The 21058-nt window shown below is 32.4% G+C and overlaps 3 protein-coding genes across 6 annotated transcripts; all 3 read right to left on the bottom strand.

Annotated features, from left to right (window-relative positions):
* Positions 1 to 7215: 7215 nt before the first annotated feature.
* On the bottom strand, positions 7216 to 9295 carry LOC108855270 (UDP-xylose transporter 1). 2 transcript variants are annotated; one of them, XM_057009075.1, is made up of 7 exons: positions 8958 to 9295; positions 8631 to 8815; positions 8470 to 8537; positions 8242 to 8374; positions 8002 to 8163; positions 7588 to 7857; positions 7216 to 7492 (listed from the first exon to the last, which is right to left on the bottom strand). In XM_057009075.1, exons 1-7 carry the CDS (start codon positions 9076 to 9078, stop codon positions 7403 to 7405), a joined length of 1029 nt encoding a protein of 342 aa, XP_056865055.1. In that variant the 5' UTR covers positions 9079 to 9295; the 3' UTR covers positions 7216 to 7402. The 2 variants fall into 2 exon arrangements, with proteins under 2 accessions (XP_056865055.1, XP_018484543.2); XM_018629041.2 differs by having other exon boundaries at positions 7216 to 7489; positions 8958 to 9292.
* A 1739-nt stretch (positions 9296 to 11034) lies between these two features.
* Positions 11035 to 13811, bottom strand: LOC108855269 (uncharacterized). Of its 2 annotated transcripts, none has more exons than XM_057009073.1 (12): positions 13582 to 13808; positions 13376 to 13489; positions 13168 to 13266; positions 12866 to 12970; positions 12434 to 12517; positions 12227 to 12342; positions 12039 to 12140; positions 11860 to 11973; positions 11728 to 11784; positions 11590 to 11656; positions 11467 to 11520; positions 11035 to 11402 (listed from the first exon to the last, which is right to left on the bottom strand). In XM_057009073.1, exons 1-12 carry the CDS (start codon positions 13597 to 13599, stop codon positions 11196 to 11198), a joined length of 1137 nt encoding a protein of 378 aa, XP_056865053.1. In that variant the 5' UTR covers positions 13600 to 13808; the 3' UTR covers positions 11035 to 11195. The 2 variants fall into 2 exon arrangements, with proteins under 2 accessions (XP_056865053.1, XP_056865054.1); XM_057009074.1 differs by having other exon boundaries at positions 11200 to 11374; positions 13582 to 13811.
* Positions 13812 to 16703: 2892 nt separating this feature from the next.
* Positions 16704 to 20514, bottom strand: LOC108855271 (cytokinin riboside 5'-monophosphate phosphoribohydrolase LOG1). 2 transcript variants are annotated; one of them, XM_018629042.2, is made up of 7 exons: positions 20317 to 20514; positions 19140 to 19237; positions 18307 to 18337; positions 17488 to 17587; positions 17283 to 17353; positions 17041 to 17184; positions 16704 to 16961 (listed from the first exon to the last, which is right to left on the bottom strand). In XM_018629042.2, exons 1-7 carry the CDS (start codon positions 20419 to 20421, stop codon positions 16869 to 16871), a joined length of 642 nt encoding a protein of 213 aa, XP_018484544.1. In that variant the 5' UTR covers positions 20422 to 20514; the 3' UTR covers positions 16704 to 16868. The 2 variants fall into 2 exon arrangements, with proteins under 2 accessions (XP_018484544.1, XP_056865056.1); XM_057009076.1 differs by lacking the exon at positions 20317 to 20514 and adding an exon at positions 19344 to 20263.
* Positions 20515 to 21058: the final 544 nt, after the last annotated feature.

Below are 21058 nucleotides of genomic sequence, written 5' to 3'. Positions count from 1 at the left end.
GACCACGCTTTACGTTTGGAGGAAAGCATTCTCATTCCTCAATATGTTGTGACACGATAGGATATATATTCTCTGAGTATCCTGCATACAGATGATTCTTTGAGTAAAGTGGACATACAAGTGTGGAGATATGCAAACCAGCATGTGTTCCAGCAGCTATAGCATGAGAGCAAGGTATTTTCTCCACTCCATAGACACCACAATCACACTTTACATGTTCCAAATCAACCACACAATCCATTTTGCCACCTTTGACAAAGAAACGCCATCCATCAATTGGTTCGACCGTCATCGTATCTGCTATCTCTGATCGAACAGCAAGCAAGTATTCAACACCCCGGCTATGTTCAGTTGGGAGACTCAAAGCATCTTGTCTCCTTTTCCAATACTATTTTCCTAACTTCTGCCTTATGAACTCCAGCAGGAACGGAATCGGAAATCCTCTTGCTCGCTTCAGTGCGGAATTAATAGATTCAGCGATGTTGCTTGTTTTTATGTTGAACCTGTTCCCCTTACAATAAACTCTTGACCATAGCCTGGCGTCGGCCTTCTCCAAATATGTTGCAAGTTCCGGGTTTGCACTCCGTATCTCAGCCATGTATCGGTCAAAATCGTAAACCGTGTGCGCATAAGCAGCCCCTTTCACCAAGTACATGAGATGTTTCCCTTTAAACTTTTTGACAATGTTATCTTGAAGGTGATAATAACATATTCCTCGGGTTGCCCAAGGAAACACCTTCTCACACGCACTTTTAATGGTCGCGTGCCGGTCGGAGACTATCACCAGAGGCTTGTCATGAGATATACAACTAGCCAATTTTGTGAAAAACCATTCCCAAGAAGGTTCATCTTCAGCATCCACGATCCCAAAAGCCAATGGAAATATCTGAAAATTGCCATCTTGTGCGGCTGCAACTAACATAACACCTCCATACTTTCCACTTAGGTGAGTTCCATCCACCACAATGACCCTTCTCTGATACTTAAAACCTTTGATAGAAGCTCCAAAAGAGAGAAATAGATACTTAAATCTTTTCATAGAATCAAATTCTATAGCCGTGATAGAATCATGATTTGCAATGGAGATTTGCTCGAGATATGAAGGCAGACGCGAATACCCTTCTTCTGCTGATCCTCTCACCAATTTTTGTGCATATAACAGTGCTCTGTATGAAGTGGTGTAATCAAGCTTCATGCCAAACATGTTCCTCATTGCATCAGTGATATGCTGTGGAGTTATCCCATCAATGATTCCAACACGATCAATGAAAAGACTACCAACATACTTTGGAGTACAGTGTCTCCGCTGAGCGATTCGGTCTCCAATTGAGCATAAATGTTTTTCCACATACTTTGTTACCCAGAACGTGTTTGGCCCATGTTTCACACTCGCTCTGATCTTCCATCCACAACCGCTAACCCGACATGTTGCCACAAGGAGAGTTTTTGATAATTTGTATATTCTGAAAGAAAACCTACCCCTCACCGCTGTCAACCGCAGCTCTGAAAGCAGTGCATCCTTGCTAACAAAACTCTGGTTGATATAGATGCTGGTACAATCCGATTTTCCTCCTTCAATAGCATTTGTCTTAGCATATGTCTTTTCAATTTCTTCAAAACAAATATTATCATCATCTTCCTCGTCCTCATCTTGAACCTTTCCATAAAGACTATAATCCCCACCATTCTGATCCGTTTCACCAACAATAGTGTTACAAGCATCCTCCTCCCCATTTTCCTCCTCCCCATTTTCCTCCTCCCATCTTGATTTTCATCTTCAACAGACTCATTATCACCAACATCTTCAAAACATTCATCAGCTTCATCATTATCACCAACATCTTCTTCCCATTCACCAGCTTCTTCTCTTTTCTCTGAAACCGTTTCCACCTTGCTGCGGCTTGATACACAAAGACATACTCTATGCGTTTTGAGTATCTCGAGCAAGTTTCGAACTTGTCTATCACTTGTAACATGAATGGGAGGACTGTCTGGAGTCATCATCATTTCTGCTGGTAATGAGTAGCAAATCTCCACAGTCGCTGATCTCATGTCCAGGTTATAATCTTCTTGACCCATTGCAACAAGTTCAGCATGTGTTGAATCTTCATTCAATAAAAACAATCTTGCTCCTTTGAGATCATCAACCACAAAATCCCAATGGAAATCTCTCAGCAACCATTCTCCATACACTGCATGTAACTTAAAAATCATCTGCAAATATTCAAAATAAAACACATTAGTAAACATAGAGAAAATGAAGAATTTCAATAAACATTATCGCAGACGACTTAGAATTAAGTCGTCCAGAAGACTTAAAGGTAAGTCGTCTAAAGAAGTCACTTTTGCAATTGAAAATTAAAAGGGACGACTTAATTCTAAGTCGTCCGGCTTTGTTTGTTAAAAAAAAAAATTCAGACGACTTATATATAAGTCGTCTACGAGAAACGGGCTAGTTTTGCATTTGACCGAATCGTGTCAGATCTTTGACTATTTCTGGACGACTTATAATTCAGTCGTCTCTGGAAAGTAAAAATTTCAATATTTTATTCAAACTAGACGACTTACATGTAAGTCGTCCTCGGTTAGTTTTGTAATTGAAAAATAAAACTTGAAATTTAACTTTCTCCAGACGACTTAACTAAAAGTCGTCCAGCTAGACGACTTAATTTAAGGTCGTCCGGGATAAGCAAGGTTTGACCAGAAAATTGGGAAAAATTCTGGACGACTTTGCTTTCCCCGGATGACTTTAAATTTAGTCTTCTGACGGGACGACTTATATTATGTCGTCTGGTAAAAGTTAAATTATGAAGTTTTATTTTTCAATTACAAAACTAACCTAAGACGACTTACACGTAAGTCGTCTAGTTTAATAAAATATTGAAATTTAAACTTTCCCAGAGACGACTGAATTATAAGTCGTCCAGAAATAGTCAAAGATCTGACACGATTCGGCCAAATGCAAAACTAGCCTGTTTCTCGTAGACGACTATATATAAGTCGTCTGGAGTGTTTTTTTTCAACAAACAAAGCTGGACGACTTAGTTTAAGTCGTCCGTTTGACCAGAAGACTCATCAGTAAGTCTTCTACATACAGATGACTTACTTGTAAGTCTTCTACGCGAACAGATTTTTGAAAAAAAATCAAATTCGTACCTTAAACTAGGTGAGATGACTTCGTTTGCACACAGGGTCTTCTCCAACCACCAAGAACCTCAAACGAAAGCAACCGTAAGTCAAAACGAAAGAAATATGGCTCTGTCAACCATCGCCCATATTTTGAATCAAAAGCTTGAGTTTTTTGGATGAATATGGAGAGAAAGTGAAAGAAATGTTGTTTTTAGTTCATAACAATTGAAACAGAGAGAGTGTAAGAGATTTACGTGCATTAAAGGGCATTAAAAGCTCCAAACAGTTCGTACAAGGTTGTTCCCACTATTCATGGCAGTGGCAATATTGTAAATACTTGAAGAATATTGTGAATATTGCTCTGTCAACCATCGCCCATATTTTGAATCAAAAGCTTGAGTTTTTTGGATGAATATGGAGAGAAAGTGAAAGAAATGTTGTTTTTAGTTCATAACAATTGAAACAGAGAGAGTGTAAAGAGATTTACGTGCATTAAAGGGCATTAAAAGCTCCAAACAGTTCGTACAAGGTTGTTCCCACTATTCATGGCAGTGGCAATATTGTAAATACTTAAAGAATATGAGGTTGAGACAGTAAAGAAGCCATTTTCGAAAAACAAAAAAAATAAAAAGTTAATGGCATTTTCGTAGATTAAATGGAGGTGTGGGTTTAAAAACTCAAAAAAAATAAGTCAAAAGAAAAGGTTAGTTTTCTGTTTGACTTCAAGTTTTGAATCACTTTTGCAAAAAGCCCCCTTTCCATATGCTCTTCTGTTAACGGTTTACAGGATCGTTTTTTCTCTCAAATTGTAAATATTTTTAAATCTCTATATTCTCTCAAATCGCTACCACGACCTTTAAAGATGAATCATATTGGAGTTTGGTTTTATCTCCAGTCTAAACTAACTATCCAAAATTTAGCGTCTCTTAGAAATTGATTAAAAACAAAAAATCATATCACATGAAACTCATAAAATCAAGTCAAAATTTTGACTAATCCCAGTCTAAAGCTTTGGTCAGTGAATTTGATTGATCATTAATAGAATTGTTTATTACATTTAACATAAATGACTTTGTATTCAGCTAAAAATCATATATTCTTCCGTTCTTAAATATAAGATGTTTAGGTAACAACATAATTAAGACAAAATCATTTAAAATAGAGCTAAAACTATAAATTAATGGTATTCAACCAATTATAACATAGATTGTTAAATATGACTGGTCACACAATTTTTAATAAAATAAAAATTACCAAGAAAAATGAAAACATTTTATATTTTGGAACATCAAAATTCTTTAAAATATCCTACATTTAGGAATATAGGAAGTTATGAAAAATGAATACTATCTAAGATTTCTCTAGAAAAAAAATGAAAAGAGAGAAAATAAATGAAGATGATTAGTGGAATCACTGTAGCCTAGTACAGTTTAATAGACTCCTCACTACAAAGACATGGAGTAATCAATGCGGAATAAAGGTCGAAGAACCTAGTAAAGGCTTCAATGTCATATAATCAACTGACTATAACGTTATTTCTGAGTGAATATTATGATTCAATAAATCATGTCTATAATTCCCAAACCATGGCACAATTTTAAACTACTCAACCTTCCATGTAATTAATTAACAAATTTGCTCTTCTTCTTTTGATCTAGATTCAATTTTCTTCTCAACTTAATATTCTCTTTTTGAATATTCATGAATACCAATTAAGTTTCCTCTTCACACAGATTAAGAAAATAATTGAAGTGCATTTATATATTATTTATTTGAGAATAATATTTGTTCTTATTAATTATACATATTCAACCAGTAATATTTGAGATAAATAATATTATTTATAAATTAATGCATTTTAAATTTATATTAAGCTTAAAGTTGCATTGGAATTATAAAGTGATATTTTTGGTATAACAATAAAAAAAAGTTAAAATGACACTCTTTCAAAAACAAGAGGAAGTATATATTGTTTGTCATAAAAATACACATGTATTTTGTTTCAGTTTAAAATCAAAATAGTAGAAATTAATTTATCTCTTTTATTTTGAATATTTCATTAATTCCAACTTTTGTGATGTTACATATCCTTCACTTCAAATAAAGAGTATTTTTTCATATTGATGACTTCAAATATAGAATATCTTTTCATATCAAACAAATAAAAAGTGTAAATTAAATCAAATTAATTTTGCAATTCATGGGAATAAAAGGTTGATATATTATTTTTATACATTTTCATAATAATATTCAGTACCCTAAAACTTAATAAATTTGAACATGAAAATTGAGGATTAAGATCATCTCCAACATATTACTCAATTTTTTACTCTAAAATGGTATAACACAAAGATAAAGTTAGGTTTTACTCGAATGTATTGCTCTATTTTTTTACTGCAAAAATGAATATTCCAAAATAATTCAAATTTTACTTAATTAACAATTGTTAGTAATACCTTCTAACCCCGACTATTTATGTTGACAAAACTTATAAAATATAATTTATTTAAATTAAATATTTATTATTAAAAGTAAACCTATATATATATAAGATAGCATATTTTGGTTCAATAATGAACATAAGAATATTTTTTACCGAAATGGTCAGTTAATGCATTTTATAATGAATAATGAGTTTCTTTATTTTTGACTTTTCTAAATCGAACAAGAACATTTTTAAATAGGTTATTTTTATCGTTTGGACAATACTTCACTGATCTTGGCAGTTCCAGATATGATTTACTGGATTATTAAATCACTTACTTTATTTATTTTATATTATATTTTTATGTTTAGTTCTGGTATTTTATTAGTTTATGCATATTTATTTAAAATCATTAAATAATCTCTTATGGAAATCATATTTTTATGTTGTTGTATAATTTTTGAATATTTAAGTATTAAATATAAATGAGGAAATTATGAAATAAAAATATTTTAAAATAAAAGGCTATGCTATAAAAAAGTTCAATTCAGTTGAACTGAAAATGAAGTAGGGTTGAAAATATAGTGGGGTTGGAATACATAATATTATTCTATTTTAGAGTTGAAAATAGAGTGGAATTGGAATATATATTACTCCAACATGATTTTTTTTTCGTCAAAGTTATATTAAAAGGTCCATAGGCCAGGAACAAGGGATAAACCCATTACAACTCTAATCTGCAAGCTCATTAAAACAGAAGGGGCTAAAAACAAACTACAACCACAAAGACCTTACATTCATTATCGACACTAGTCCACACGCTCCAGGCCCAAGACCACCACCGACACAATCGAGAAAAGTCTGCCACGTGTTTCAATCCTCTGCATCGCAAAGACACGCGTCACGCCCTCACCATCCCAACCAACACCGTTACGCCTCACCGCCGATATACACGCCGGAAACTCTATTTCGCCGGCGTACGTCTGATTTCATTCCGGAAGACACCGGAGGCTGTAGCTACAAACATCTTTGCTTCGCCTAAATTTTTCACGGAGAGCTTCACCGAGGGTCCTTCGAGATCTCATCCGCTCCGAAGCCATCGAAATCACCATCTTCAACCACAGAACCTTCCTTCCTCAGAGAGATTCACTCGTAACCCGAGACTCATCCTGAGAAGAAGCGAACACCCCAACCACACAGAGAGCCATCAAAACGGAAAAATAAAAAAGCAAACCCTAATAGAGCCGCCGCCGCCAACAGCAAGACAAGACGGCGTAGAAGGTAGAACCGGCCGTTCCCCTTTAACGGAAGGAGCCACTCCGGAAACTAGAGCCGAACGTCCACCGCGAAAGGGATGCGACGCCGGTAACACAAGCCGAACGCTCACCACGAAGATGGTGCGACGCTGGAAGCAAACGGAAAAACACATACGATGACTGAAGAGAGGGCTAAGACAAGGGCTGGACCGACGGTGGCTGTGGAAGCCCACACCGTCGGTCGGAAGTAAAGACCTCACCGGAGTTTTCTCTCTCTAAGCTTTTTTCTTTAAGCTAAGACAAGCGCGTTTTCAAAACTATTACCGTCAAAATAGTGTTGATATTACTCCAACATGATATCTGGAGTAGAAATTGAGTAGGGTTGGAGATGACTCAGGTGGAAAATAACCATAAATGTATATATCCTTGTATTATATTAGAGAGAGAGAGTAGCTGGGAAAGGCCCATTGGTTGTTTCAGTTTTTTTCTCAATTACAAAACCTTTATCAATGAATAGAAAAAGCAGAATTATAGAAGGAGACCATAAAGAAAGAGAACTTGTACTTTTTATTTTATGTTCTCTTGTAATCAATTATACTGGAGAATGCTTGTCTAATTTCTTGGCTTCATGGTTCTCTTTTTCTTGGCTCAAAAGCGGCGTTGTATCCCTGTCTTTCCCCTGCTAGAAGAAAACATAACCAAAAAAATTAATTAACATGGATAAACTTTCAACACTCTTCGTTTTTATCTTTTTACTTCGATGGTGTGATGACGTACAATAAAAGCGGACTCGGAGGAGCTTTGTTTTGATTTAGAAGCAACCGAGCAGAAGTAGGAGTAGAGAAGCATGCCAAGGACCGCAATTAGGATTCCTGCGATGTTACGAGGAGTGAAAGGGTCGTGGAGGAGAGTGTAACCAAAAGCGAGCACCAAACACGTTTTGAGATGCCCCAAGACTTGGTACGTCACCGGAGATGTCTTTCCGATCACTAAAAACGTGCTGAAGTTAACGGAAACCGCTATTAAACACGATAGCGTTATGAACCCCTGCATGGATACAAACAAGATTCACCACTGCCAAGTTTCTCAAACTGATTCTATGTAGGGTGAACCAATCCACCACAACAACCATATCTTATTTTATAATACCAACTGACAGTGAACGAAATGAATATACTGATGTAAGATTACCACAACGATAGGAGAGTAATGGAAAGAGAAGACGTTAAGGCGAGTGAGGTATTTGTCTACAAAGGGACCCGAGACAAATAGTATAGCGGCTTGAAACGGGGCCGATTGGTAAAGGAGTTGTGTTGATGTAACGTTCAGTCTCTTCTGGATCGTGTTGGTTAGCTTCACCACAAGATTTAATTATTCATTAATATTATTATTGTATTAAATAATTATATAGTGACAGTATGAAAATCATACTATTTGGCCGACGCAAGTTGTGGCGATGGCAAGAAGAGAGAGAACAGAACCAACAAAATTGAGCTGAAGATCTGTGATCGATGCTATTCCAACCCCAACCAACAGCAAAAATAATGAGAACTTTATCTTCCGACTGCAAAATCAAATATGCCAACATGTGAGGGATGTTATATATGTCTTAATAATTAATAAGCATGATAGCTAAAAATAAATAAGCAAAGGGTTCACCTGAACTTCTTGTTGAGGAAGAGAGTTTCTAGTAATACAGTGAATGGTATGATAGCAAGTTTGGTCATCTGCCATAATTGATGGAAAAAACATAAAAACTGGTCAATCATACACATTGTCACATGATGAGGGTTATAAAGTTTATTGGACATAAAATATACTTGATAGAAGCCGATTGAATTGAAGCCGAGGCTAAGATTGAGAAGACCAATGGAGATGCCATTGAGGAGGCCAAAGAGAACAACAGTCTTCGTGTCTATTGGTTTATTCTCAAAGAAATTTAGTTTATATGCCACATGAAGTGTACAATATGTTACCATCAAATGCCAACTTGTTAGTGTCGTTGCTGAAACAAACCATATAACAAAAAAAAAAACAGATCATTTCATGATACGAATAATCGGTTTTGATAAATATAATATTTACAACATATGTTGTCACGTTGATTGAGTGATTCAATTAGTCCATATTTATAAAAGGTAAAATACCAAAAGGGAAGCCAAGATTGGTCATCAAAGCTTTGTTGCAAATGACAATGGAGACAGAAGATGCAACTGACAGAAACAAAGCTCCAATCACACCCATTTGCATACTCTTCATGGCTCCCATTTTCCTCTCTCTTTCTCCTTGCAACCCTTCAAATCTATCAGACGAGAAGAGAGGAAGAGAAACTTATATGCTGATGAGAGAAAGAGAAGCTTTGTGAATGTGATGAGGAATGGATATGTAAAAGAGAGATATGAGGTTTTTATTCTTTGTTAGTCTTAAAATTGGTTGGTGCCTAACACCAAACTTCTAGTTGGTCAGTGTCTTCTGTTCTGTTCTTCCTAATTCCATATTTTCCTAATTCTATCATTATTTATATATATAAACACCAGATACATGAGAACAAACTAGTATGATGTTGCTTAATTTATGCGTTTCCTCATACGAGGCTACTAATAATGATATGAAAGCAAACTTTTAACCATAAAAAAGCAATGAAAACTAAAGAGCCATCACAGAGAAAATAATGAAGTACAGGGAGACATTATGGTATTCTATGGACAAATAATTGACTTGAATCAAAAGCAAAAAGGAAGGTGAAACTGAAATGTTCACACTTTTCTTCTGGAGAGAACATTATAGCACATTAGAAAATATAAATAAATTGGATTTGGTGTGAAGCTTCACACTCACTCCAAACCAATGATATATACCATTCTCCTCCCCTTAATTTCCCTACCAGTTACGTTATCTATTTAGAGAAATATATAAAATTGATCGTAAGACTGGTAATAAGACTGCTATTAACCTTTCAAAAGAAAAGAAAACAAAATAAATTGTGACGCAATGCGAAACAAAAGTACTGTTAAATCAAATATAATTGAGATGTTAACCAGGAATTTACTTTGGTTTAAATTTTAGTTTGGAGATTTTCCAAATCTTCTTATAAATGAAGAAACTTATAATTTTGATTCAATTTTTGCGTTTAGGTTTAAATTCTGCTTTTGGTTAAACAGACAAATTACTTTAAACCCAATAAAAATGTTAATTTCGATTTAGATTTTATAGGTTAATGAATGGATCAGTGTATGAATTAGATTTCACATTTCAAATATAAAACACGGGCCTTAAAACCCAACAACTATGATCCACAAAGCGGGTATGAGTCTGAAACCTCCCAACTAGTGTTGGGCATTAGAGTTTTCAATTTGGGTCGGATCGGTTATTCAAATTGGTATATTTAGGACTCGTTTAGATTCGGGTAGGATTTCTATTTTTTTTAATAAAACATGAAGTGGAACTGTTTAGAAGTAGTTCGAATTTGATTTGGGTTTTAAAACAAAAAAAAAACAATTCCTAAATCCCGAGTTAAACTTAGAAAAGCCGAAAAAATCTGAGTAATTTGGGGTTCTTAGATATTTTAATTTATAAATTATATTTTATATATAATTAAAAATTATTATTTTATAATACTTTGATATTTTAGTGTCCATTTGATTTTTGATTTAGTTCGAATTCGATTTCGGTTTTGTGAGTTTAGAGAAACATGAACTGTACGAGTTTTTGTAAATTTTGATCCGGTTTTGAATTTTTTTATGGATTCAGTTCCTGCTTGGTTTTTGGGTATCAAATAATTTGTCCAAGACTAGTACCAACGTACGTACCATCAACATCTTTCTCTTCAGTGCCATATTGGCAGTCAAAGCGTCAAGACAGCTACCTGAACATCTCAAAGACTTTCTTACTTTTTCAAGAGATCAGCACTTTGATTATCAATAAAATCCAATTCCTTGGTTACAGTTTTACTAATTTTCTACTCTTAGGACATAATGGTGGTTGCGCTTGGATGAGGTTATTATAAAAGGAGATGTATGCTTAGGATTTAGGCAGATTCTGACTAACTACGGTGTTTGCTCTTCAGCCTCTGGTTCATACCATTGTCTTGTTCTCAAGAGATCATTGTTACTAAAACACGTAACTTCAGAACTATTAGACTAATTTTGCCTATACAAAATTATTAGGTGTGGTTTTTATATCCCACAAACACCTCATACTTCATAACCGTCAGACATGCAAAAATCAAGAAATCAAATAGAACATAATATCAAAACTATAACTCTCATACAGTACAAATAAAAAGGGTTTCACACGCCATATTATCATAAACCTATATAAGGTGAAATGTTTGATATACAAAAAAATGTTTTTAGAATTAACTATAAAAAGAAAACAAATGTACTTTATTCTTTCACCACCATCCTCCCAAGATACTCCTTATCAGCTTCTGCTAATCGGTTCTGAAACATTACCCATTCCTTTTTGCATCTCTCTCTCACTCCTTGCCATGGGGCTTTCCCATTCTCTGACTTACCTTGACTCCCAAGCGAAGGTATCACTTTATGAATGATCCATTGCGAATCTACAACTCCAATCTTCTCATGAGCAGGCTACAGCAAGAGATTTTCATCATCAATACCAATAACCTTATCTAGAGGGACACAAACTACTCACCTCAACGCATCTTCTCAGAGCAAAGTCCAGACCCCATCCATGAACCAGATCATTCTGCAACAGAAACAAATCCACAACTTTACTCAAATCCCCAAGCAATAATACTCTGAGCTAAACACAAACCTGAATCATATGCCACACACATCGCCATGCTTCTCTGGAAAAGACAGGCGCCATTATTTCTACAAACCTGTGGGAGGAGAAACAAAGCTGAGTACTGACAACAACTAAGCACAAAGATGGTAAGAGAAAGAGATTTACGCAGCACAGGGAGGTAAATGTGGGTCGCTACACCATCCTGCTTTTTCTTTAGTATCTCTGTTAATAAAACAAACACATTCTTGAACCAAAAGAAAAAAAAAAGGCCAAAAGATGATTGTTTAGGATCTTTACTTGTGGACCTCCCGGTCACCTCTCCTCTTTGTCATTTCCCATGTAAGTCCATTGTTGGGCTCTAGACCTGGTTGAGAAATCTCTAAACCATGCTTCTTAACTAACTCAATGTACCTGAAAGTTTCAATAAAAGTTCAATTACAGAAACGTAATGAAGATGCTCTTCCAGGCAAGCTTACTTATCAGCATTGAAGTGCTCCACACCAAGATCTTCATCCCATATAAATATGTACTCGTAAGCAGAAACAACATCAGGATGCAAAAACCTCTTCGCGTACCACCTGAATAAAAACACACACACTCTATCAGATTCTCCATAATATTTGATGAAACACTCATCTTTAAACTACTACAAGATGACTCTCACCATTTTGTTTGCTTTCTTGTACTGATATGAATAGCGGTCTTCGACCACTCAAACTGATCCCACTCAGTTGTCCGGCCATCATAATGGAAAAGCAAAATCTGAAAATCTTCAGAAAACTGACAAGAAATCTTCAGTTTTTTTTTTTCAATGTATCTACCAAAGAGAACATCATACTAACTGAAAAACATGATGAGATTGCTGCAGAACCTTCTTAACAACTGTATTAATATGGTTCCTCTGCTCAAACCCAACTGTAAATGTCACAAGATACTTTGGCTTCTTCTTCAAATCCTGCCAAAAGTTGTTTCTTCATTATTTTCCAAGATAAATTTCTTGAAACACTATAACTAGCTACTATTTAAAAAAAAAAAAATACATTCAATCAAAAATACTATAACATTTGAGTTTACGGTTTAGTGACTATTGTTTAGAATTTAGTATTTAAGGTGTGTGATTGGGTTTATAAACATTTATAAGTGATTTAAAATGGTTAGTTTTAGTTTTTTTTCCATCATAAATTTAACATATTTATGAAATGTTGTAGTAAAATTAGAATTCTCCCATTTTTTAAAAGAAATCCAACCATTATCATGTTGTATATAAGGTTTAGAAAATAAATGTAGAAAGAGGAAAACATACTTCATTAGGTTCTCCCCGTAATCTGCGCAAGTAAAGATCAGTTTTTGCCACAACAATCCCTGGAGGTAGTAGTTCTGCACCACGCGGATTCGTAGGAACATATATCTGCAAAATGAGGTACTAATTAATCTGAGCATATAGGGCCGTTAGAATATTCATAGATATCCCCAGCGTTACATAAAAGAAGACAACATTGCACATCTCTCAAACATAGGAACAATTCTATAAATGAATATACATCCAAATCATATTCATAGAGCAAACAAAACTGGTACAATTCCATGTTGAAATGGCCTTAATACCTCAGGAAACTTTCTTGAGCCGAACTCTTCAGGGGATTTGTGACTAGACAAATATAAGTGCCCATCAAGAGATGATATAAGTGCTGAGGGAAAGTTAATCTGCAAGAATATATACGAAATGAAAAAAATCAAAACATGAAAAAGAATAATAGTATATATATATATATATATATATATATATATATATATATATGAAGCGCAAAGTAACCTTTGAAAAAAGTGAGGGTAATGTAATGCCGATAAAAGTGCCAAACACGATTCCTAGAATTGTTGTGATGACAGCTTTTGCGTTTTCATTTGTTCTTCGAGGAGCTAAACCACTGGCAAAGCGAGCTCAACCACTTTGAGTTAAATCATTCAAACAGATGAAAAAAAGGAAGCTCCTTTGTGTGTGTTTACCGAAGAAACATAACTTCTGTGCATTGTTCCCATTTTGGGTTTGCAGTTAAATTCAAAAATCAAAGAAACGAATAGTGTTAGTGGTTTATAACCATTCTTTCTCGAGAAAGAAACCTGTAAAATCAAGAAACGGAGTTTACTTATGAGGTTTTAGATCTAGGAGTGATCTGCGAAGAGCAAAAGAGTGTGACAGAGTGTGTGAGAGAGAGAGATGGGAGAGGCCTATTCTCAAAGGCCCAAACTCTATGTTTAATCATTAGTACTCCCTTTGTTTCTTTGTCACTTTGATTTGTTCGCAAAGATTAAGTGTTAGTCTGAATTTTTTCGCAAAAGATCAAGAAAATGACGGAAATATATTAATGTCGTTACTTTCTCTGTTTCATAATAAGTATCATTTTAGTTTTTTTTGTTACACAAAAAGTGTCTTTTTACAATTTCAATGTAAATTATACTTGCTTTCAACTTAAAATTAATTGCAAACTGTATTAATTTTATAAATAATTTTATTTATCTTAAATGCTATTGGTCAAAGAGGTATAATTAATAACAACTTACATATATTTCGGTCACTTTCTTAATCGGTATGACAAATATCAAAGTGACACTTATTCAGAAATAGAGAGAATATTAATCGCGCATTTCTGACCGATAGTATTTAAGATAAATAAAATTATTTATAAAATCAATACAATTTGCAATTAATTTTCAGTTGAAATTAAATATAATTTTGATTTAAAAATATAAAGTGATATTTTTGTGTAACAAGAAAAAAAGTTAGAATGATATTTAATATGAAATAGATGAGTATTTATTTATTTCAAATACTATTAGTTGAATATATGTAATTAATGAAAACTTAAATACATTTCAATCATTTTTTTAATTTGTATAAAAATATCAAAATGACATTCTTTATGGAACAGATGGAATTTAAAAGTAACCTCTAATAGGAGTATTATATTAGTGCACGCATTAGAGCATCTTTATCAGTATATTTCAATGCATCTTAGAGCATTATAATAAAAGGAAAAAATTAAATAAGTGATGAGAGATGTATATTTTGAGTTCTACACAAAAAGCATTTTGGTTAGGTTCTCCCACTTATCCTACTACTAATTATTACTTAACTTTACTTCTTACATTATTTTATTAAGTTTTAACACCTAAGCTATATCTCTCTACTTATCCCATTAAGGATGCTCTTAGTGTGTACAATTGTTTCATTGTTAGTGAATACTTAATTACTTAGTCAAACTTAGTTAATGTCAGGTGTTATTCTAGACGTCTTAATTACTTAAGTCAAATTAAATTAATATCGGGTACTTTAGACGACTCTATTAGAGAAGGTTAGTCAAACATAATCAATGATTCAATGTCATATATTTCTCAGAAGACGCAGTTCACCTAATTGAGGACTGGGTTGTTTTGATTTAGAAAATATCTTAAGAAGATTGAGTAGTATAAGTTTTTATTGAATTGCTATGGGTCAAAAACAATTGTAACAAATCTCCAATGGTCAACTTTGAAACTGCAAACATAAATCAGTAGAAAATCAATACAATTTAATATTGAGTTTAGTTCTTTATTGTATAATGATACTAAGGCTTTGCTGATAAAATGAGGAATGGCGGAATGGGTCTAAAACACACAAAACACACAAGAATTTTACTAATCAAGAAAATTTGCGGAATAAAATATAAAATGCAGATTTTACGTTTTCGTTGAGAAAATACAAAAGAATTTTCATTAGGTGAAAAACGAGGTTTTAAGAGATTATTTGTGGAATCAACCTTTTCATATGGTTTAATTATATGAAAATAATATTTTGAAATATTACCTAAATATTAGTTAATTATAAATAATTATGGAATAAATAGTATTAATCTATAAATTCATTTTTAATGTATATGTTAAGTATTTAGAATGAGATATATAATTAAGATAAAATAAATGTTTTGATTAAATTTAATTGGTATTTTTACTATAATAATATTCAGTTATAGTTATTAAGTTTCTGTAGGTTAAATAATATATTAAATTTAAAAACAATTGTTTAAAGAATTTATATTCAGCCATTCCGTAAAGTTTATCCAATTGTTTAGAAATCATTCCGTAATTTTTATTTAGCAGATCTCAAAAATTTCTACAGTTTAATTATTATTTTTCAGTTAATGTTACCAATCGAAGGCTAAGGGGATGTTATTGAATAATGGAATTGAGATAAAGTATTGGAATTTAATTATGCAAGTACTTTGATGGAAAATATATCCAGTCTTGTTTCCTTAAGAATATTGACTAAAAGGGTAGGATTTGTTTTAGTTAAAAAGATACAATGAATATAACTGAATTTTATAGACATCTAAAAAATATTGAATAACAGGGGTTTTCAATGGATTTAAATTCTATCTAACAAATAATCAATCCAATAACACTGAATTTAGATTTGTATTTTAACTACACTCAATTCTATTAAATTACCCTATTCAATAACACCTCCTAAGTTTTTTGTTTCTTTCTTTTCACGATTACTAAAATGTAAAAAACAAAAATACCAAACTTTTTAGAGGACCAGAGGATTGTGTGTTGAAAAAACAAAAAAATACTATTTTTATTTTGTTTTATTTTGTTTTGTCATGATTAAAAATTCTAAAACTAAATCCGTGCATTTCTCAAATCTATTTATCATATAATAGTTGACAAAAAATAACCATGTAATAAAACGAGAGCATGATATATAAATAAGTTTCAAGAATTACTTGATTTTATGACTTTCTGATATATTTTGATGTTTTTAATTGAGCTAGCAATATTTTTATTATTAATATTTTATTATTTTACATTATTTTACTATGATCCGAAACAAAGTTCTACAGACTAGTTTTCTATTTATTTTTCGACTTGGTTGTGTAAAGGGATATAGTTTCTGACGGTTCAAATTGAGGATTCGTGACTATGAAATTTTCCATCCAAATTGTCAGATATCTATCAAATGATTTCTTCAGAGCAAAAGTTTATATCTATTAAATTTTAATTGACTATATAACTGTATAAAAGAACTCCAAAGAGAAAAATTCGGTTTAAGCATCAACAACAAAAATAAACCTCTAAGGTTGAGTTGTTCGTAGGAGAATATCAGAAATTTCAAACCAAAACATAGATTTTCTTTTTGTTTTTTCTTTTCCGAAATAAAATGCTAAAAGTACATTAAACAACAGAATAAACTACACAAATAAAGTCAATTTGTGTTTTACAAGCAACAAGGAACCCAATTTAGAAAAAAATTCAGTTGGGCTTTATCCTTTTCATCTTGAGATTTCACAAGTGGGACTCAGCCCTATTTGCTCCATCTCCCAGCTTTTCTCTGAGGCTACCTTCTCATGCCTTGGTACATATTCCTAAATTTTAAAACCAAAAGGGAATTTAAAAACAATTTCTAATTAAAAAAATATAGTTAACTAAAAAAATATATATAACCTCGAGTTTCTTGACAAGGTCTTTAGCAGAAGAAGCAGAGACAATGATATGACGAGCAGTTGGTGCAATGAAACCTTCTTCCACTGCTTTGTCTATGAATGATAACAAAGAATCGTAGTATCCTTCCACATTCAGTAATCCCACCTTCACATTCATATATAAATTAAACAATAATACATTCAAAATAGTTATTTTTAATTATTTATATATAATGTAAATTGAAATGGATGCAAATTGATTACTGGTTTATCATGGATTCCAAGCTGTGCCCAAGTGATTACTTCAAGAAGCTCTTCAAGTGTCCCATATCCACCTGCGTATGACAATATCCAGCATTAGTTTTCGTTTACTAATCACAATTAATATAAATCATGCCATACTATATATTGCTAATCAAAGTGACGATAAATAATTAAAAATGTGGATAAGAAGAATAAAGGAACCAACCAGGTAAAGCAATAAAAGCATCAGAGTGCTTAGCCATCTCAGCTTTCCTTTGGTGCATGTCTGCTACTGCCTTCACTTCTCCCACTGTCTCTCCTGTTATCTTTATTTACATGTACAATTTACAAATTATTATTATTATTACCACTCACTCACCACTTGTGTGTGTCTTTTGTATATGTTCCAAAACAAAATGACAAAAGTCTTACACACTCGCACCACTTGTTTCATGGTATTCCTTCTCCAACAAAAATGTGGAGTATAATATTTTTTTTGAACACAAATGTGGAGTATAATATAACTTGTGAATCTAATAAATGATTCGACATTGTAATTAATAAATACAATTTTATCGATATGCAATCATATTTTAGCCCATTATGTTGTGATGACAAAGTATATATATAATGATGGTGTTCAGTCTCTCGGTGTTTCTCTTAAATTTGTCACTTTTAACCTCTTTTCTAATCATATTTACAGGCAACATGATTGTAGACTATTTGAATTGTTTTAACTAACTAAATTAGTCATTTCAAAACATGGAGGCAACACTTTAGTTTCCTTTTAAAAACTTAGCCTACCAAAAAAAAATATAAGATAAAGGAAACCAATAAATATCGTCGTCCAATAAACTGGGGCTCTTTTGTCAGAATTGAAACCCTCTCTAATATAAGACAAATCTGTGATACGATTTAAAGATAACATTTTTGAGGTTGATGTGCTTATTAAATTATCTACCACCAATATTTATTTGTTTTATGGAAGTGGTAAAAAAACATTATATTATTATTATTATTATTCTGGAGTTACATTCGGACATACCTCCTTTGGCATAAGTGTCTTGGGGATAACCCTGAAGACAGTAACAAGACAAAAAGTTAGTTAACAAAAAGTAAACGTCAAGAATTCTCCACGTATGCTTCAATTTTGTTAATTGTTTCTTTTAAAATTTAATGGTGCTTGAGTCACGTAAGAGTGACTTCATATTCGTTTTTTTCTTTAGTTTAATTCTTTTAGGGTTTTTTTTTTTGACAAAAATTTCTTTTAGGTTTTGAATTATTTTCTTTAGTTTACTAAATTTTTACTTTTATATATTTTGTAAAGAAGAAAGCTCGAAATTTCCTGCTAACAATATTATGTTTTATAATCATAAGCAAATTTTGGTTTATTTTTGTATTTTTCATATATTTATGAATTGCATGGAATCTTTTTTTTTTGAAAAAATTGCATGGAATCTTACAACAAGAACTAGTGCCACTTACCTGCAAGAGTTAAGTATTTTAATTTTTTTTGAATTTTCTTATTTTAAATAATTTTATTTTATGTTTAATATATTTACGGGGCATAACCCAGCTATAATGGGTACACCAAATAGTAGATATAACTTAGAACATCCACAACAATTAAATTATCACATATGTACTCATGTATAAAGTAAATAAAAATAAATAAAAACTAAAAGAGAGCATGAAATGCTCTCATTTTAGAGACACACTCTACAGTTGTCTTTCAAACATGGATCTAGCATTTAAAAGTTTTTAAATAATTAAGTAAATAAAATTTTAATATTTTTAGAGACTCATATTTGTTCTGAATCTAGCAATTTTCTATTACATCGTAGAATAAAATTAACATTGAAATGTAAAAAGCCTAACCCGATGACATGGCGACCTCCATTGTAAACAGCTTGAGAAATCAAACCCATTAAACCTATGCTCCCTCCGCCATAGACAAGATCGATATTTCTTGATACCTAGGAAAAACATTTCGACAAGAAACATTGTAAGTTGTTACTTAGTAGTCGTTGTCATAGTTAATTAGTAAATACAATTGTCGACGAAAGAGAGAGAAAACCATACAAGTAAGTGGATAAAGATAGAAGGGTTGAAACTCCATAATCACATTTTCTGGTAAAAGTACTTACGGAAGTACATGAATAAAGATTGTAAAAACAGAAAGAGGTATGAGCTTACCCATCATGATTCAACTAAAATACTTTTGATTTTTCATCTTTTTAAGCTTTTGCAACTATTTTTCTACAGTGACCAAAGTAAGTACAAATTGAAGATAATAATTTTTCAAAACACAATATTATCTAAGGAAGATAATGGACAATTATAGACATGAATAGTTGACTCCACTAAGTCTAAATGGCTAAACTGCTTTAGTAACGACAAGTCAGTTGAGTAAATCCATTCCCAAGCAAGTTGTAAACCCAACTTCTGTTTGGTCAACGGAAAAAGATTAAAAGAATATAACATTTCTGCTCTCTGCTATTGCTAATATATACTTTCTCTGTTCCGTTTATAAGATGTTTTGAGTGAATGGAGATTGAAAAACTGTATATGTTCTGTAAATTTTTGTTTTTAGTTTCTTTTGATCAATGCTAATTCATCAGTAAAGAGGTAACTAAAAGGATAGATACATGATAAAGAAAAACTGAAATACTTCAAATAATTTGAAAATAATCAAAATATTTCCAAAACAAAACAGAACTGTGTGATTTTGATTTATTTAGACAAGAGTCTTCCCAGAACTTGGAACTCAATGTTTTACTGTAATTTTCAACTGTTTCCAAACGGGAAGAGGAAAACCAGAGACGTCTTTTGGGTTGCTCACAAACTGTGTGACAAAAAACATAAGCAGTGTCCAATCTACATATTCAAAGTCCATACAAAACGATGTTCTAAGAAAATAATAATCAAGAACAAGTTTCTAAATATAACAAAAAAAGAAAGAGAAGAAGAAAAATAAAAAGAAATACAAGTTCAAAAAAAAAATAAAAAGAAATAGAACTTTTACCAGTTCTAAGTTACAAAAAAAAAACTTTACCAGTTCGGCTCCGAGTTCGATAGCAGCATCTCTGTAACTGGTCTTATTACCAGCACTACTTCCACAAAACACACATATTCTCTTGAACTTCGGTTCAATCTCCATCCCTCTCTCTCCTCTTATTTCCTAACACAGAGTTTTATTTTTAAGAAAATGAAAGAAGAATCTCTTTCTCGTTGTGTGTTGGTGTGAATGTTCGTTGTACATATATATAGAATATATTAGACAGTGGAGTAATAATAGTAATAACTAAAAATGAATTAACGAATAAATATTGTCTATGACTTTGACATTTTTTTTTCTTTCTAAAACACGATTTTGACATTCTTCCATAACGGTATTAAAAAAAAAAGACATTCTTCCATAATAAATACCTAAATACTGTAGATTAAAAATGGTTGAGAGACGATGGAATAGATCTTGTCTTATTCATTATGTTACTATGCACCGACTTGTTTTGATTAAAGGTTCACATTGATTACATCACATGCTATTTAATATTTCCACAAAGTGCTTATGTGGACGAGGTGTGGATGAGATATGTTTCCAAATTGACGACTGGTATCTGCTGATTATTAAAATTTTAAATTTGAACAGAAGGTTAAACTAGCAAAACAAGTATGGAACTAACGAAAGAAAGTTTCAATGTCGATTATAAAACCGTATAATAACTAACAAAGTTTTCTAGTCTAATTTTGTTTCACTTTCTGGAAAACTGAACAAAGTTTGCGGATATAATTGT

This window comes from Raphanus sativus, chromosome 4 (assembly GCF_000801105.2).
Source record: "Raphanus sativus cultivar WK10039 chromosome 4, ASM80110v3, whole genome shotgun sequence".
In the NCBI taxonomy this organism is placed as follows: Eukaryota; Viridiplantae; Streptophyta; class Magnoliopsida; order Brassicales; family Brassicaceae; genus Raphanus; species Raphanus sativus.
This window is presented reverse-complemented; position numbering and strand designations above follow the sequence as displayed.

Excerpts from the sequence above, each read along its gene's own strand:
- LOC108855270 (XM_057009075.1), bottom strand. The coding sequence starts at position 9,078 with ATGGGAGCCATGAAGAGTATGCAAATGGGTGTGATTGGAGCTTTGTTT. Across the intron at positions 8,538-8,630 it reads ATTCAATCGGCTTCTATCAA|ATGACCAAACTTGCTATCAT; the intron begins GTATATTTTATG and ends CAATTATGGCAG. Across the intron at positions 7,858-8,001 it reads ATTACTCTCCTATCGTTGTG|GGGTTCATAACGCTATCGTG; the intron begins GTAATCTTACAT and ends GTATCCATGCAG.
- LOC108855269 (XM_057009073.1), bottom strand. Across the intron at positions 11,657-11,727 it reads CATTTACCTCCCTGTGCTGC|GTTTGTAGAAATAATGGCGC; the intron begins GTAAATCTCTTT and ends CTCCTCCCACAG. Across the intron at positions 11,521-11,589 it reads GTGTGTGGCATATGATTCAG|AATGATCTGGTTCATGGATG; the intron begins GTTTGTGTTTAG and ends TTTCTGTTGCAG.
- LOC108855271 (XM_018629042.2), bottom strand. The coding sequence starts at position 20,421 with ATGGAGATTGAACCGAAGTTCAAGAGAATATGTGTGTTTTGTGGAAGT. Across the intron at positions 19,238-20,316 it reads TCGAACTCGGAGCCGAACTG|GTATCAAGAAATATCGATCT; the intron begins GTAAAGTTTTTT and ends TGTTTTTCCTAG. Across the intron at positions 17,588-18,306 it reads AGACACTTATGCCAAAGGAG|ATAACAGGAGAGACAGTGGG; the intron begins GTATGTCCGAAT and ends ATGTAAATAAAG.